We start from the raw sequence: 16072 nt of genomic DNA, 5'->3' as shown, positions 1-16072 counted from the left end.
ATCTGGAGGTGGCTATTCCAGGCAGTGGGAGAGGCCTGAGTCATGAACTTGCATGGAGTTTGAAGAAACTATAATGTTATAGCAAGAGACATGGCTGGGGAGGTGAATAACAACCAGTTGTGGAAAGACTTATGTGTTATGTGAAAGTCTTTGAGCTTTATCAAAAAAGTCAAGTGGACTCAATCTGCATCTCACAGAACCCTGTGAATAGTGCTGTCACTGGACCACAAGAAGCCTTTATGTGATTTTTATGTGATTTAGAAAAAGATACTTCAGCAGACACCGGTCAATGCCAGGGCACTTGGCCTGGAGAAAGGGCATGCCCTGGATTTCTTTCAGTACTCACCAGTCCCTGCTCAGTCACACTTTCCTGTCACATGATGCCCTGACTCTGGATTCCTCAGAGCCCTCTGTGGAGTCACAAACAAGGGACTTCCAACAGACTCTGCTGTGATTCCCTTCCCTCCCCGCCGCAGAAATCACAGAAAGTCTGCCTTTGTTATATGCAGACAATTATAAATGTACATTATGTAGCTTCTGAGTAAGATTTCATTTGAAGAAAGGGTTTCTTTGCTTATATTTTTTAAATGTTTGAAAATCTGCTGTAGGCAGTGGAAAGCAATCAAAGACTATTAAATAGGGGAATAAAGCAATCAGGTGTATTTTCAATAACCCCATTCTGGCAATAAATTGGAAGATGGATTGTAAAGGACAAAACTAGAAACAAGGAGACTGGTTACAAATTTTTTTTCCAGAATCTGGGTGATTGACAATAAGAGCCACAGTAGGATAAATGAGTATAAAGAAGCGTTTAAATCTAAAAAACTGTGTGACAGATTGGACGTCTGGCTGAGAGAGAAGGAGGACTCCCCATTTTTGGAGATGGAATGATTTACTTTGATAGAGAATAAAAAGTAAAGTACGTAGTTGTCCATGGAGAGAGAATAAGCATAATTTGGCATTCTGCTGCATTTGAAGTACATTCCAGACTTCCAAGTGGAGTTAGGTGGCAGGCTGAGTTAGCCTTGAATTTAGATTTATAGAACACCAGAGTTAGAAAAGAATTGTAAAATCATTGAACTCAACTTAAACAGAGACAAGAAAAAAAATGCCTTACTTAAATGGAAAGTGTGAGGATTAGAATTCACATCTGGTTTATAACTCACTGTTCTTCCCACCATACCATGCTCCTTGTGCTTCTCAACTTTTCACTAAAATGTTCATCGATATCACATAGTCAAATCAAATTAGAATCAGAAAATGTAAAATTATCGATTTCATATATGCTGATCCATATCAATTTTCTGGGATTGGAGTAAATCTTAGTAGAAGAAAATAGAAAATCAAATCCAACATTTGAAAATGCATTTCCTAATGTATAGTACTTAATTATAGGTTCTGCAGGGGTACCAGATCGATCTGTAGCTTTTTCATGAGAATCTACCATGCATTTGCATTTCAGGCATTATAGGCAATGAGGACTTGTGTGATTAGGAAACATTTCATGAGGCTGGAGAGTGTGAGCTTGCCTTTGAATGAGGCTGGTTTGAGCTAGGCATTTGGGAGGCAGAAAGCACCATGAAATAAAATGCAGAGACGGGAATGAGCTTGTTATATTTTCAGGACAATGAAGATGTGGATTGACTGAAGCAGGAGTTTGAGAGGTATAAGAAGACGCTAGATTGAGAAGCCCTTCAATGACGCTCATTCATTCTTAAGTGACAACTGTATAGCGGACACTAGGAATACAAGGATAAATTAACCACAGCTTTGATTTTATATAGGTTAAGTGACTCGACGAATTTTGAGGGAGAGGAAATAATGATAGGGTTGCTTTAGGAAACTGAAGCTGAGCTGGGCTTGCCTGTGGGATGACGTAAAGAGGGACTAGGTAACCTGGCATCAGGAAAACTAGCTAGAAAGCTACTTCATTAATCCAGATGGGAGGCAGCAGGACCTCGTTTCTTGAAAGTTGATATGTAGTCCTGTCTGTGGACAGAGTATTGGACTGAGTGGGCTAAGTAATCTCCAGTCCTATGATCCTTTCCCTCTGAAATCCCTACTTAGTGCCTCTTTTCCATGTTGCATTCACCAAGTTACCTGGCTTGAGATTTGTTACTGGACTCTCTCCTTTTCTGGGAAAGTGCCGAAAGACCAATCACTGACTCTAAAATAGCAATTTCTTCCCCCGTTGTGGTAAAGCTGTGATTTTTCCCAGATGACAGCTGCAGAGAATCCTGGAAGGGTTTTATATACGGGAAATGAAGTGGCAAATGGAGAGAGAAAAACAGTATATTCACTGTAGGAGATGGCTTCTACGGATCATAAACTCAAGTTACTCAAGTCAGAGACGAGAGCAGGAGCCCTATTTTTAAGATGTAGAATGGAGTGGCTATCAGTTGGCCTTTGCTGTAGGAAAACAGTAGGGAAAAGAGTCTCATAGAAAATGAGTGCTGGAAAATGGCTCTCACACACAGTTTCACGTGGTATGGCAGCTGTGGTCTCCTGGTCCATATTCCCTTAGAGACTTCACTCCAAATAATGAAGAGCTGCAACATTGAAGGGATTGGGTTCAGAGTCAGAGCTCAGAACTTCCAGCACAGTCACCTGGGTCTACATAAGACTGAGTAGTCCTGTTCATTTTAGAATGAACCACACACTAGCCAAGTAGAGTGACCCTTCAGAACCTTGAGCAGTGGTTTTCAGAGTATGTCCCAGACCAACAACACCAGCATTACCTAGAAACTTGTTAGAGAAGTGAATCCTCTTTCCTGCTCCAGACCTACTGAATCAGAAACTCTCTGGCAGTGGAGCCAGCAATCTATGACTTAAATCCTTCAAGTAACTCTAATGCACGCTAAAGTTTGAGAACCCTTTCTAAATCTAGTTTTAAAGTATAGAAATCTGATTCTAAAGTTGAGAACTAGATTTTCTTTAAGAAAAAAATTTAGGTTTTGTTACTTGGCTCGGCTTTACCACTTTCTAGTATGATCCTTAATCCTACTGATGGTTAGCAATTGAGATTGGTCCTTAATTATGTCCCCAAATTATTTTTAACAAACTAGAGAGATATGGATGGTGCAGTGCATAAGCTTTGCGATTACCTAGACAACACTTACTGTCATTATAGACCTCTTTTAGCTTCAGTTTTCGTTGTAAAATGAAAGAAGCAATATCTACCTTTCAAGGTTTCTGTTTAGATTAAACAGCTTAAAGAATATATACGTAGTACATAGTGTAAATATCTCCCATTATGTACCAAGGATTATACCGTTTGAATAAACCAGAGACCACAGTTCAGTATAATAAGCACAGTTTAGTGCTTTTATAAATACTGTACTTTTATAAACACAGTACGTACGCCTAATTAAATTTGAATAGCAGATAAACACAAGTAATTTTTAAGTATAAATATGTCCCAAACATGGTACAGAACGTACTTACACTAAAAAGTGTTTATCTGAATAATAATTATTATTGTTTTTATCTGAAATCCAAATTTAACTGAATGTCCTATACTTTGATTTGCTGGGTCTGGTAACTTCATTAATATTTTGTACTGGCTACCTAGTAGAGGGACACTGGACCAGCCAGTTGAGCCAAGGATGACTTCCCAGGAGACAAGATAAACTTGAATTAAGTATTAAAAGGAAAATAGGAATGAGGTAAGGGAGATAGTGCATGCAAAGTGCTGGTCACAAAGTCTGCCTGTATCAGTTAGAAATTTTTGTTGATGAGTAACAAAGATCCACCTGAGCTTACTTAATCAAAAAGGGGAATGAATTAGAAGGACACTTGAAATATCTTCTGAAATTCAAGGCTGGATTGGACAACCATGGACTGAAGCCCTTACTTCTTTCCAAAAATTTGCTTTATTCCCATCTTCTTGCAAATAAGCTTTTGCTACTTTTCAGTCAGTGTGGAAGAAAATGGCCCCAATATGAAGCTTTCAAACTTCTATTTCTTCTGTTTAGATAGAACCTCTGAATCTCATCGTTTCAATTCCAGATTCCCCAAAACAGGACTGTCAGACTTGACAAGTGATCCATGATAAGCTGTATGAACTGTCACTCTTCCTGCAACCCTGTGAATGTCTGGTAAAGAAAAAGTCCTAGTAGATATTACTACATCAACTCATATCTGATTCTTCCAAAACATCAGTCCTTTACCTTTCCTAGAAAACTGTTAAATTATGCTGATTTTTTATTATTTTATTCTCAATTTTAATGGACTAATAGCACCTAGTGAGGTCAATGAAATAAATGGTTTTTTAAGGTGAGAAGTTTCAACAAGGAGGAACCTTAGCTGGTGGAACTTTAAATATACCCGGTGAACCCACATGTGCTTCATGAGAGGATACAGGAAGACAGCAGACAGACACAATTAAGTAGATTTAGGAAAGGTCATAATGATTTGAAGCCATTTGGGTCAATCTGTGTGTGTGTGTGTGTGTGTGTGTGTGTGTGTGTGTGTGTGTGTGCGCGCGTGCGTGTGTGTGTTGTGTTGTTTTTTCCTTTTCTCTGGTAACGTAAAGCATCTGTCTTTTCTTAAATAAACTTTTGAGTGTCTATTATTTGTTCTTAACCTACCTTTAGTGACTCTAGGAATAAAAGAAAAGTAAGGCATTTTTGCTACCTTAACCTTGAGAGCCTTTCTGGTATCCTTATAGTTCACAAAAAATCTATGCAACATGCAATTATTCTTTTTAAACAGATTCTGATTTTTATAAATCATTGATCTCTTTAAGCACAGACAGTTTAATTCCCAGCCAGTGTTTTCCATTTGATAATGCATTGTTACATTTCATCCAGCACATTAAACATTGATCAGCTTTCTCCATGATGTGGCCCTTTGGTCTGTAATTAATTCATCTATTTGACCAAAGAGAGTAGGACTGAGTGGAGACGATAAAGAATAAGCCAATCAAGACCCCAACCCACCCCATCTTAATAACCAGTAAGTTTCAAAATTAAGCTGTAGACCTGTGACCTAAAGCCTCCTTTTGAATCAAGCCTTGAGCGGTCTGAGTGGCTGGATGTGTTTACAGGTGTGGAGTGGGGCAAGGACAGAGTAGGCCCGAGCTGGTGCGAATTCTGCCAAGTGTGCTGATCTTTAGAAGCTTTCTCTAAGGCTACCATAAAGCTATAGTTTATATTAGAACTGACTATTTTCTTGATGGTAGGGGAGAGGGAAGATGAAAGGGGAATAGAGCTACACTCCACAAAACAAGACTTACTTAAAAGCCTTATTTTTACATTTTTCTTCCCCCAAGTCCCATTCATTGCATCTCTTTCTCTCTTCTCCGTATAAAATTTCAAAAATACTTTCAGTACCTGATGGTAGCCCTCTCTTCCTTTCTGTCCCTTTAGAATTTTTTTTCCCTCCACTATAGTCTTTTCACATCCTTTCTCACGCAAATTGTTCTTGCTTTTTTCATGACTATAATAGCTTACCATTTTTCAGGCACTGTGCTACATATTTCACATATATTATTTAATCCGTACAGCAATCTTATTATACCTATTTTCACATGCAAAAGCTGAAGCTTTGAGATGTCAAGTGACTTGCCCAAAGTCACGCAGCTCCTGAGTTCTAGAGCTGGGACAAGATCCCAGTCGTGTCTAGGTGTGGCCAAGGCTCCCAGGCCCATGTTCTTAGGTTCTCTGCGATGATGTATGTCCATAATAGAACTTTTGGAAGAAACAAAAATAGAAATATGCTTTTTAAAACATCCGGATAGGCACATTGCGCTTGTGCATGGAAGGCGGGAAGTCAAGTCGGAGGCGGAGGTGACTCTGCTTCCATTTCTGGTTTTGCTCAAACGTTTGGGTTTTCTTCGTGGCCACCCAAGATGAACCGATTCTTCAGGAAAGCGAAACCCAAGGCTCCGCCGCCCAGCTTGACTGACTAATTGCATTGGCACGGAGGACAGCAGGGCAGAATCCATTGACAAGAAGGTTTCTCGGCTGGACGCTGAACTAGTGAAGTATAAGGATCAGATCAAGAAGATGAGAGAGGGTCCTGCAAAGGTATGAGCAGCAGCGGGACAGTCTTGCCCAACAGTCGTTTAACATGGAACAAGCCAATTACATCATCCAGTCATTGAAGGACACCAAGACCACGGTTGATGCTATGACACTGGGTGTAAAGGAAATGAAGAAAGCATACAAGCAAGTGAAAATCGACCAGAATGAGGATCTACAAGATCAGCTAGAGGATATGATGGAAGATGCAAATGAAATCCAAGCAGCACTGAGTCGTAGTTACGGCACCCCAGAATTAGATGAAGATGACCTAGAAGCAGAGTTGGATGCACTGGGCGATGAGCTTCTGGCTGATAAAGACAGTTCTTATTTGGATGAAGCAGCAGCTGCACCTGCAATTCCAGAAGGTGTTCCCACTGACACAGAGGATAAGGATGGAGTCCTGGTGGGTGAATTCGGATTGCCACAGATCCCTGCTTCGTAGACTTGCATCATTCAAGTACATCATGTAAAATAAACACATATTCTGGGACTAGGAAATATTTATCTTTCCAAGTTTGCCATAACAGATTTAGGTTTCTTTCCTTTCTTTGGAGGAAAAGTTAATTACATTGCTTTCATTTTTTTTCCGTTAAGAGATTCATTGCTTGAAGGAAGCTTTCTTCATACTAAATTTTTATTCCTTTTCTTTTATCAAAGACTAACTTACTTAAAATTATCATTGGGTATGTACAACTTCATTCCTTAATAATAATTTTGAAATAAAACCAAGGAAATGGGAATCTTTAAGTTCTATGACAGCATATCTCTACAATCTCAAATTGACCTGATAAATTGATGACAAAGACGAGATTAGTGGGACTGTCCATATTATGATTCAAAACCATTTTCTCTTGTGGTATTATAGGTTGGTTAAAGTGATGGCCTTTTTTGGTGAGTTTTGTTGTGTCTTGTGAGTAAATCATTACTGTGTCCAATATTGGAATGGAATTACCACTACTGTATCATGGGTGGCTATTTTGATTCTGTGGTTCCTTCAGTATTACAGCGGACTTGTAATCAATAATGAATATTTCTTGATATTTAATGTATAGGACATTTATTTATACTCAATAAATATTTTTCAAAAGGAAATCCATAATCTCCACATCCACAGAGAACCAGAGCTGAAACTTTACCTTTTCTCCCACTATTTTTTAATACATAATAAACAGATTTTTTTTTAAAAATTTTAACACAAGCATTTAGTGATTATTTTTAATGAATTAACATCCTTAAAATTGTATAAAATCACAAATCTTGTTTTACAATAGAACATACTTTAATACCTATGAATGAGAGTAGATATTACATGCTATTTTAGATATCTTCAAAGTAGAACAAATAATTTTTAAGTATTAGTTGACTTTTCAGTGATACTATATCATATTACAGAATATGAGTTTAGTGCAAATTTTTTTCTTTTGGCCGCATCACGCGGCTTGCAGAATCTTAATTCCCTGACCAGGTGTTGAACCCAGGCCTTCAGCAGTGAACATGCCGAGTCCTAACCACTGGACCGCCAGGGAATTGCCTGCTTAGTGCAAATTTTAGATGTGATTCTGTGGACATGTTAGTGATGAAATGTACTTTTTGTTTCAAAGATATTTTCTGCAAGGAAATGTACCAGAGTGTCCAAAGGAAAATAAGACTAGGAAAAGATTAAAATTAATCTTTTAATTTCATGGACAATACTGGTCCACAAAAAGGATATTGTAGACTTATATCCGAAACAGCAAGCCCTGAAAGAGTGAAACCATCAACTTAATTACGTGGGTACAGTAGGGAGAAAGTTTGTATGTAAATGGCTTTCTAATACAGTGTCTCAGAAATACGATAAAGACTTCACTTTTCACTGAAACAGTGTTATTTGAGTTTGAAGCTAGTGGTATATTTATGTTTCAGAATGAATTCCAGTGCTGCCTTTACTCATGGAGATTATCTGCTGGTAGAGAAAGCAAATTAATTCTAAATAGCCATGACCCTCTAGCCAAATGCTATTTCAAGTGATTGGGAGGAAGGAAAGTTGAGTTCCCTAGTTTGGCTTGATATTCTTTTCTGTTTTAAGAATTTGAATATAAACTTCTCCCCTCACATTCCCTTTTTTTTTTTTTTTTTTTTAAACAATCAACTCTGAGTAACTTTGTATCAGCATAGGCTCCAGGAAAGGACAAAACTAGATTGGAATCGTATTGCTGCCCTCACCAACACTGTGACCTTGTCAGTAAGATTTCATTGTCTGTAAAATAAGAACCTATGTTTTATAAATGGTTTGATTTAAACACAAGCAAATAAGTGAAGTCACTAAAATGATATATGGCACATAGTAGACCCTTTAAAAATTTCCATTTCCATCCTATTTACCTTTCAACAAATTCTGAGCACAGCGTCTTTGATTCACCTATCAATAGCTGCAACTCTCTCATATATGGTACGTTACAGTTTACGCATACATCCATATATTTATCTGTCTGGTTACTCCTCTCATTAACTCTAGGCATGCTTACTCTCTCTTCATGGGAAACTGAAGTTCAAAAAGATGAAGTGACCACGGTCGCACAGCTGATACACAGCTGGGACTCAAATCCAAACCTCCTGACTGCTAGTCTGGTGGGTTTTTTTAGTGCACTAAAGCTGCCTACTTTGTCCACATGTTCAGAAAAAAACATCCGATTTAGGCTGTGATTTCCTCACCCCAGCATTTGACAATTAAGGATTCCAGTGTAGACAAAAGGAAAAAATTTAGTAGAGTTTGAATAGATAGAGCATCCAGAATTTTCTCTTTAATGTCAGCCACTCCCTTCCATGGAAAGCAGGGTTTTAATATATGATTAGTATGCTGAGCATAGGGTGATGGTAAACATTATGTTTTTGCATTATCATGAGATGACAAAATTACCCACTCTCAAAGGACCAGCTGCTGCAGGGCGGCTGGCACCCGTGATGCCTACATTCTCAAAACTATTTTAATTGGTAGTTTTCCATGATTTTTTTTAGTCAGTCAAAGAGGAAATGTCTGTATAAACCTATTAAAGCCATAGCATCTGTTATGATGAAATGACACCACTGAATCTTAGTAAGTGAGATTGTTCTAGCTCAAGAATTTGAAGCTAATCAGGGTTCTTATTGAGCCAAGAGATCCTATCACTCAGTTCCACAAATAGGTATAGAAAAGTTATGAACAAAAAAGATAGGAAAATTCTTCCCATACTTTTTATATATTTCCACTACCGTGTTATAATTTTAAATTGATGTGCACAACATACATGAAACTATTCATCACATTAGATGTATGTGTACTAAGAGGAAAGAACAAATTTTGAAATAAGACCTAGGATCATATCCAATCTCTAATCAAATTGCTGACAGCTTTAGACAAAGAACTTAACCACTTGGAACAACTCTTATCTGTGTAATATGGGTAATAGATCTTATGCCACAAGACTATGGAAGGAATCCAATAGTTAAGAATATTACAAATCAATAAACTGTGCACTGCTACCAATAACAACCATTTATTAGGTGCTTATTACATACTGGGGTCTGTGCTAAGGACTTATATGTACATTACCGCATTTAATCTTCCTCATTACCACATTTAATCTTCCCCAAAGTCTTTATCGTAGGTATTACTATTATATCTATTTTATAGATGAGACGATGGAGGCTTAGAGAAGTTAAAAAAAATTATCAATGTTTACAAACTTAGGAAATAGAGGGCCCAATAATTGAACTTAGACTTGCTCTTTCGTTCATTTAACAAAGATTTGCTGAAGAATAGATCACCTGAACAAAATCAGGCACTGTTTGGAAGAAGGAAGTGGGGAATGGAATGGAAGGTGGTTAGGCAACCAACCATGTCCACTTTATCCTGGCCACTGTGGAGAATGAGTTGGAAGGTGACAAGAGAGGATTGGAGAGACTAGGTAGGAGGCTGTGGAAGTAGTTCAGGTGAGAGATGACGTTGACTTCAGCCAAGGGGGTAGCACTGGAGATGAGGAGCCTGGATGGACTATAGATATACTTCACGGGTGGAGCCGAATGGGTGGTGGGAGGAGGGGTCAAGCAGGGGTAGCCCCTTATCTCTTACTCTGAGCAACACAGCAAACTGGGATGGGGAACACGAGAACGGATCTGTGGAGTGAGGGGAAGAACTCCTTCTAATCTCAAGTCTTACACCCTTAACCATTATTAATATTCTCACTAGTTATTATTGTGAATATAAAAGAGATTTACAGTTCATGGCCACTATGAACTATAAAGTATCTAGAAAGCTTAATGCAAAAGTCAGCTTGTTCCTTCCCATGAAAAAAATGTCAGAAAGGAAAAGTCTAATGTAGGCCGTGTCATAATTCTTAGTTTTCAAAGAAAGTACCTAGGACAAGGATTGAGATTTTATTTGAATTTTGTGAAATCTGAACTTTAATCCCTATAATATCGTGGAATGAATTTGAGGGGGAAAAAAAAACACTGGGAGATAATTTGCCAGAAAGCTAACATTATTTCAGATGATTGAATCATGTATATAGTTTTTTTCTTTCTACATGTTATATTTTTCAGATTCTCTAAAATGATTATATATTACTTTTTTTTTTTAATTTATTTATTTATTTTTGGCTGTGTTGGGTCTTCGTTTCTATGCGAGGGCTTCCTCCAGTTGCGGCGAGCGGGGGCCACTCTTCATCACGGTGCGCGGGCCTCTCACTATCGCGGCCTCTCTTGTTGCGGAGCACAGGCTCCAGACACGCAGGCTCAGTAGTTGTGGCACACGGGCCTAGTCGCTCCGCGGCATGTGGGATCCTCCCAGACCAGGGCTCGAACCCGTGTTCCCTGCATTGGCAGGCGGACTCTCAACCACTGCACCACCAGGGAAGCCCCATATATTACTTTTATAGTTAGTAAATTAAAATTTTAAGAAAAACTAATTTATAAAGTTACATTTGCTATGTCTATATAGTCTATGGGAGTAAGTTCTGAGAACCACTCAAATTGTAACCCTCAGTCAAGCCAATTAAAAGCAATCAAAATGCTGATGTGACTGGCAGAGACCTTAAAATATGTGTCCTTCTAACTGCCCCCTATGTGATGCTGTCCCAGTCAGAGCGGACTGGAGTTCAGGATGGGACCTGACCAGTAGGGTGGTCAATGTTCGGAAAACTGTGAAGGCTGAGGAGTTCAAGGTTTTCTTGATTTCCTTCATTTGAAGTATTTCTTCCAAATATAAATATTTTTTAATTGCCTATACCTTTTGCCTCCCCACATCTTAAGGTTAGATACTCATAAGATTCTTCCAGAAATTCTCTTAGCCACTCCTGACCTTTGCCTCTTTTCCTTTCTTTCAGGGTCAATGATTGTATCTTACGGGTGAACGAGGTGGATGTGTCAGAGGTTTCCCACAGTAAAGCAGTGGAAGCGCTCAAAGAAGCAGGGTCTATCGTTCGGCTGTACGTGCGTAGAAGACGACCCATTTTGGAGACTGTTGTGGAAATCAAACTGTTCAAAGGGCCTAAAGGTAATAGACACATAAATAACTCACAATAGAACACCAGTGACAACCTATTTGGCTAAAGATTATGCCATAACCCATCTATGTAGTCCATTCTTTTATTGTCTGATATTCAGCGTTTACCATGAGTTTTGAAATCCTATGATAATGGTAGGTTTTTACGTAGAGTAAAAGAAACCAATACTGTAAATATGAACTCAGAGAAGGAAAGGATAGATTTCTGAAGAAATTTTCTTATAAACAATAACAACAACCATCTACATTTTTCTATAAATTTTTAATCTTACCGTATCATCATGACTTAGCTGGCATGTTAATACTTTCTAACGTTTCAAATGTAAATGGTAACCTCCCTCCTTTAGTAAAATAGTAATGTGAAAAATAATAATTGAAATAGCCTATCCTGAAATAATTATTATATTTTTATGACACTTGTGATTTGCTTTGATTTTATAATACTCTTATCTGTTGTATTCAAGTACTACATAACATTTTATACTTGCAATAGTCAAAATAAGTTAAAATTTATTTTTCTGAAATGTTCACAAATCTCTTGAGGTAATTGCAGTTACCCTGGGGAATCACATAAACAGTAAGATGAATCATTATATTAATTTTTAAGAATAGTCCTTTGAACTTTGCTCTTCAGAATGATGACATTTAATATTAACAGTATTTCAAATATTTTAGAAAAATTAAATAATTGGCTTGAGTATTTTAAATATTTTAAAAGATTTTGACTACAGAGTCACTATACTCTTTTAGTAAATTATTTCTCTTTCCCTTAAAATCTGTGTAATCTCTAATGCTAGATGTGATTTACAAATAAGCACACCACCTTCTCTGCGAGGTAGTGGTGGGTGGTATTTAAGATCTCAGACCCAAGAGTCAGGCAGGACTGAATTTAAAAGCCTGGTTCAGCCACTTACTAGCAGATTGACGTTGGTTAGACCAACCCCCTTATTAAATGGGGATCATAATGGTAGCATCCCATTGGGCTTATGAGAATTAAACATTTAACTAATAGCTGGCAAGTGGTGAGCAGAAAAGCTTGCTGGTTGAGTGCAGACTCCAGAGCCAAAGTGCCTAAGTTGGAATCCTAGCTCTGCAGCGCACTAGCCGTTTGACCTTGGGCAAATTGCTTAACCTCTCTGAGCCTTAATTTTCTCATCTACAAAATGCAGGTAGTAATAGCACTTGCCCCTAGAAATGTTGTAAGGATTAGACGAGTCAATATACATAAGGTGCTTAGAATAATGGCTGGCACAAATTGACAACAAGTATTAACTGTACAGTATATACATGTTATTTGTAGTTTGCTCCATATAGTTTCAGCCTTTGCTACAGTTGTTTGGTAATCTAATAAAATAATCAAGGATCCCTCCTGAGTTAAATTCAAATGCGTTAAAATCACAGAATTAATTCTGGGGGAGGTAGGCGGGAAGAAAGGAAGTAAAGTATTTCCATACCACAATGTCTGGTGATATGAAAGAAAAGACCTTCTATCCTACACATGTACTAACATCATATTTCCCATGTGCTTTAAAGTTAAACCAAATGAGCATCCCACTACTTCGATTAAAAAGATATACTATATATAAATAACGTAGATATTTCTACAATTCAATTAACAGCAATTATTCAGCACAGCCTTAAGGCACATACTAGTTGTAAGCACTCAGCAAAGCATTACCATCCATTAGGAAGTCATCGAGTGCTGAGTCACTCGATGACCTCCAGCTGCTCAGCAGAGCACTTAAAGGTTCTAGGGAATCGATAGCCAAAACTCCTTAATTTTATCAGGAACACATATTTTTGGGATCTCTATCTTTGGTATTAGGGCCCTAGCTGGTTTACTTCTGTCTGAACTATCTTCTCCTTTGAGCCAGGAGTGGGGCAGGAATTGCCCCGGGACAAAGAGAGTGAGATGTGGGGACCAGTGAGCATTAATCGACCAGGAATACCAAGGCAATAACCCAATGAAAATATGCAGCATATGGGTGATGGGCTTTTTGTGTGTGTGGGGGGGGGGCTTATTTATTTATTAACATCTTTATTGGAGTATAATTGCTTTACAATGGTGTGTTAGTTTCTGCTTTATAACAAAGTGAATCAGTTACACATACACATATGTTCCCATATCTCTTCCCTCTTGCGTCTCCCTCCCTCCCACCCTCCCTATCCCACCCCTCTAGGTGGTCACAAAGCACCGAGCTGATGGGTGATGGGCTTTTTCTACTGGGGAAAGGAGAACCAGGAAACTTGTAGAGCGAACTTTACATCCCTGAAAGCAGGCTCCTGCCAAATTCCTGTAGAGGGCTGTGGGCCTATTGGTCCTGTTGGGATTCTGTTGAGTCAGTCATACTTTTTTGTACTGTCACCATACAAAGATCACTGATGGGGATTTGTTTCTCTATATAGAGCTTATTGATTTACAGAGAAAGAAACTGTTTTAGTCACTGTTTAAATCCCTGATGCCTTTCCCTGTGCCTTGAATGCAGGAAGTGCTGAATCAGAGTAAATTGGATTCTACACTAAATCTGATGATACCTTGCGGTCTTAACCTCCCTTGGCACCTTTATTCTTTATTTTTGAATGATGATATTTTTTTTTTTAATTTCTGTCAATGTTTAACTCATGCCATGGAAACTCTTATGCAGTGGAGACAATGAAGATGAATCAGATGTGCTTCTAATGGGAGAATCAGAAAGTTCTAATGCGAGAGAGAGACATAAAGCCAACTCACTTTAATGCTAGACAGAATAAAATCAGCTCTGTGGTTGAACTTGAGCCATGATTCCAATTGAACAAAGAGGAAGATGTGATTCATCTTAATCAGGAGATCCAAAACGCTCCAGAGAATTTAAAATTTAATATGTGCTTTCAGACCCTTATCTTCCCTTCACTGAGCGTGTGGGCATTCTCAATAGTAAATATCAACACTCTTGCCAACTGGGCTAACTAGCCTCAATTTTGAGTATATAATACAGAGCTAACTGAATGTGTTCATTAATTTAGTTCTTCAGTGATTCAACAAATATTTATTAAGTATTTATTGTGGACTTGACACAGACCCAGACAATGAGGATTCACAAAGAAAACAAGAGAGAATTCTTGCTCAGGAAGATTATGGTCTGATGTAGAAAACACCTATAATATAAATTGGGAAACATGCTATGAATGAGCATAAATGATTAAGGAGGCACGAATTAAATAGTGGGTCAAAGAAGACTTCCCTGAGGAAGTGCCACTTAAGCTAAACTTTGAAATACAAATAAAATTAGAAGTTAGCTGGACAAAGAGTGGAGGAGAGTATCCAGACAGAAGTAAAAAGCATGTGTGTATGAAGGCCCCAGTGTAGGAAAGATCTTCGTACCTTCCAGGAACTGAAAGAAGTCAGTTGTGATCGAAGTTTAATGACAAGATAGTGAATGACACGAAATGATATTGTCAAGGTGAGCAGGTGCCAGATCTTGTACAGCTTCGTTGACCGTATTTACAGATTTGTTATTTTATGTCAAGTGCAATGGGAAGTTCTTGCAACATGTTCAGCATGTGATATGGTCAAATTTGTTGTTTTTAGAAGATCACTCAGCTGCTGTAAAGAAAATGCATTGAAGGGGGCAAGAGTGGGAACAGAGATCAGTTAGGGGACACTTGGAGAAGTTAGAGAAAAATGGATGGTGAAGATATGTGATGCCACTTATTGGTAATCTAGATGTGGGGTATGTCCAAGGTTGAGGCCCTTGGACATACTCTAATTGGTCCTTCTAATAGAGCAATCTAATGGATTGGGGTGCCATTTGTGAGATGGGGAAGGCTGTGGAGGAACCCCTATGGGGACTCTACTGGACATGTTGAAAAGACTGTGAAGATTCTGAAAAGGAGGCAGAACTAGAAAACGTCTGTCTGAAAACCCTCTTAATACTCTGAATTTTTCCCATTTTTTATGAAATATCTGGAGTTGGGGAAATACCTGAATAATTGACTTTCTCACTTTTACCAATAGTCTTTAATATAAAAATCATGAATATGGCTACTTTAGCTATTTTGAACAGTTATAAGCCTTTAGTAGATCTATTTTATAGACATTCTTAATGCCCCAGACCGTTTTTGTTTGGGGATTATTTTTGGTTTTGTTTATTTGTTTGTACATAGGACAGAAGGTAAACAGTGTTACTCCTTTTTGTTATATAGATGCAATGTTAAGGGATTCCTTGAAAAAATAATTTGTGGTAGAATTAAATTTACAGTTTTCCAATTTATACCCTTATGTTTATTCCACCTATTGTACAAATCACTAATTCTGAGATGATCTTTGATGTATGTGATTTATCTTTATAGCAGTACTAACCTTCCCAATATTCAATTAGAATCATCTGGCTGATGATTTATAGCCATGTATTTCAGTAAGGGATATTTGGGTAATATGCACTACTGATTTAGAATGTCTCTTCTTAACAATATATAAAAATTTCCTTAACCTCACAGTGATAGATTTGGTCATTGCAAGCAGCTGGGGTGTCTGTGTGAAGGCAGTCAG

At 38.0% G+C, this 16072-nt stretch overlaps 1 protein-coding gene, 1 long non-coding RNA gene and 1 pseudogene across 20 annotated transcripts in view; 2 read left to right on the top strand and 1 right to left on the bottom strand.

Moving 5' to 3' along the window:
* The window catches only part of DLG2 (discs large MAGUK scaffold protein 2), a 2068078-nt gene that overhangs the window by 1474554 nt on the left and 577452 nt on the right, over positions 1-16072 (top strand). For all 18 annotated transcript variants that reach the window (XM_082343299.1, XM_082343288.1, XM_082343300.1 and 15 more), the window contains one exon: positions 11366-11535. In XM_082343299.1, coding sequence (XP_082199425.1) covers positions 11366-11535 — 170 coding nt within the window. The remainder of the gene's footprint in view (positions 1-11365; positions 11536-16072) is intronic.
* Positions 1-16072, bottom strand: part of LOC309606394 — an 81580-nt gene that overhangs the window by 33496 nt on the left and 32012 nt on the right. The gene's annotated exons all lie outside the window — the stretch shown is intronic.
* Positions 4503-7118, top strand: LOC309606061 (charged multivesicular body protein 5 pseudogene; annotated as a pseudogene). The gene has a single exon. The product of its transcript is annotated as a charged multivesicular body protein 5 pseudogene (transcript).

The sequence above is a fragment of the Balaenoptera borealis genome (assembly GCF_965194805.1).
Source record: "Balaenoptera borealis genome assembly, chromosome: 11".
In the NCBI taxonomy this organism is placed as follows: Eukaryota; Metazoa; Chordata; class Mammalia; order Artiodactyla; family Balaenopteridae; genus Balaenoptera; species Balaenoptera borealis.
This window is presented reverse-complemented; position numbering and strand designations above follow the sequence as displayed.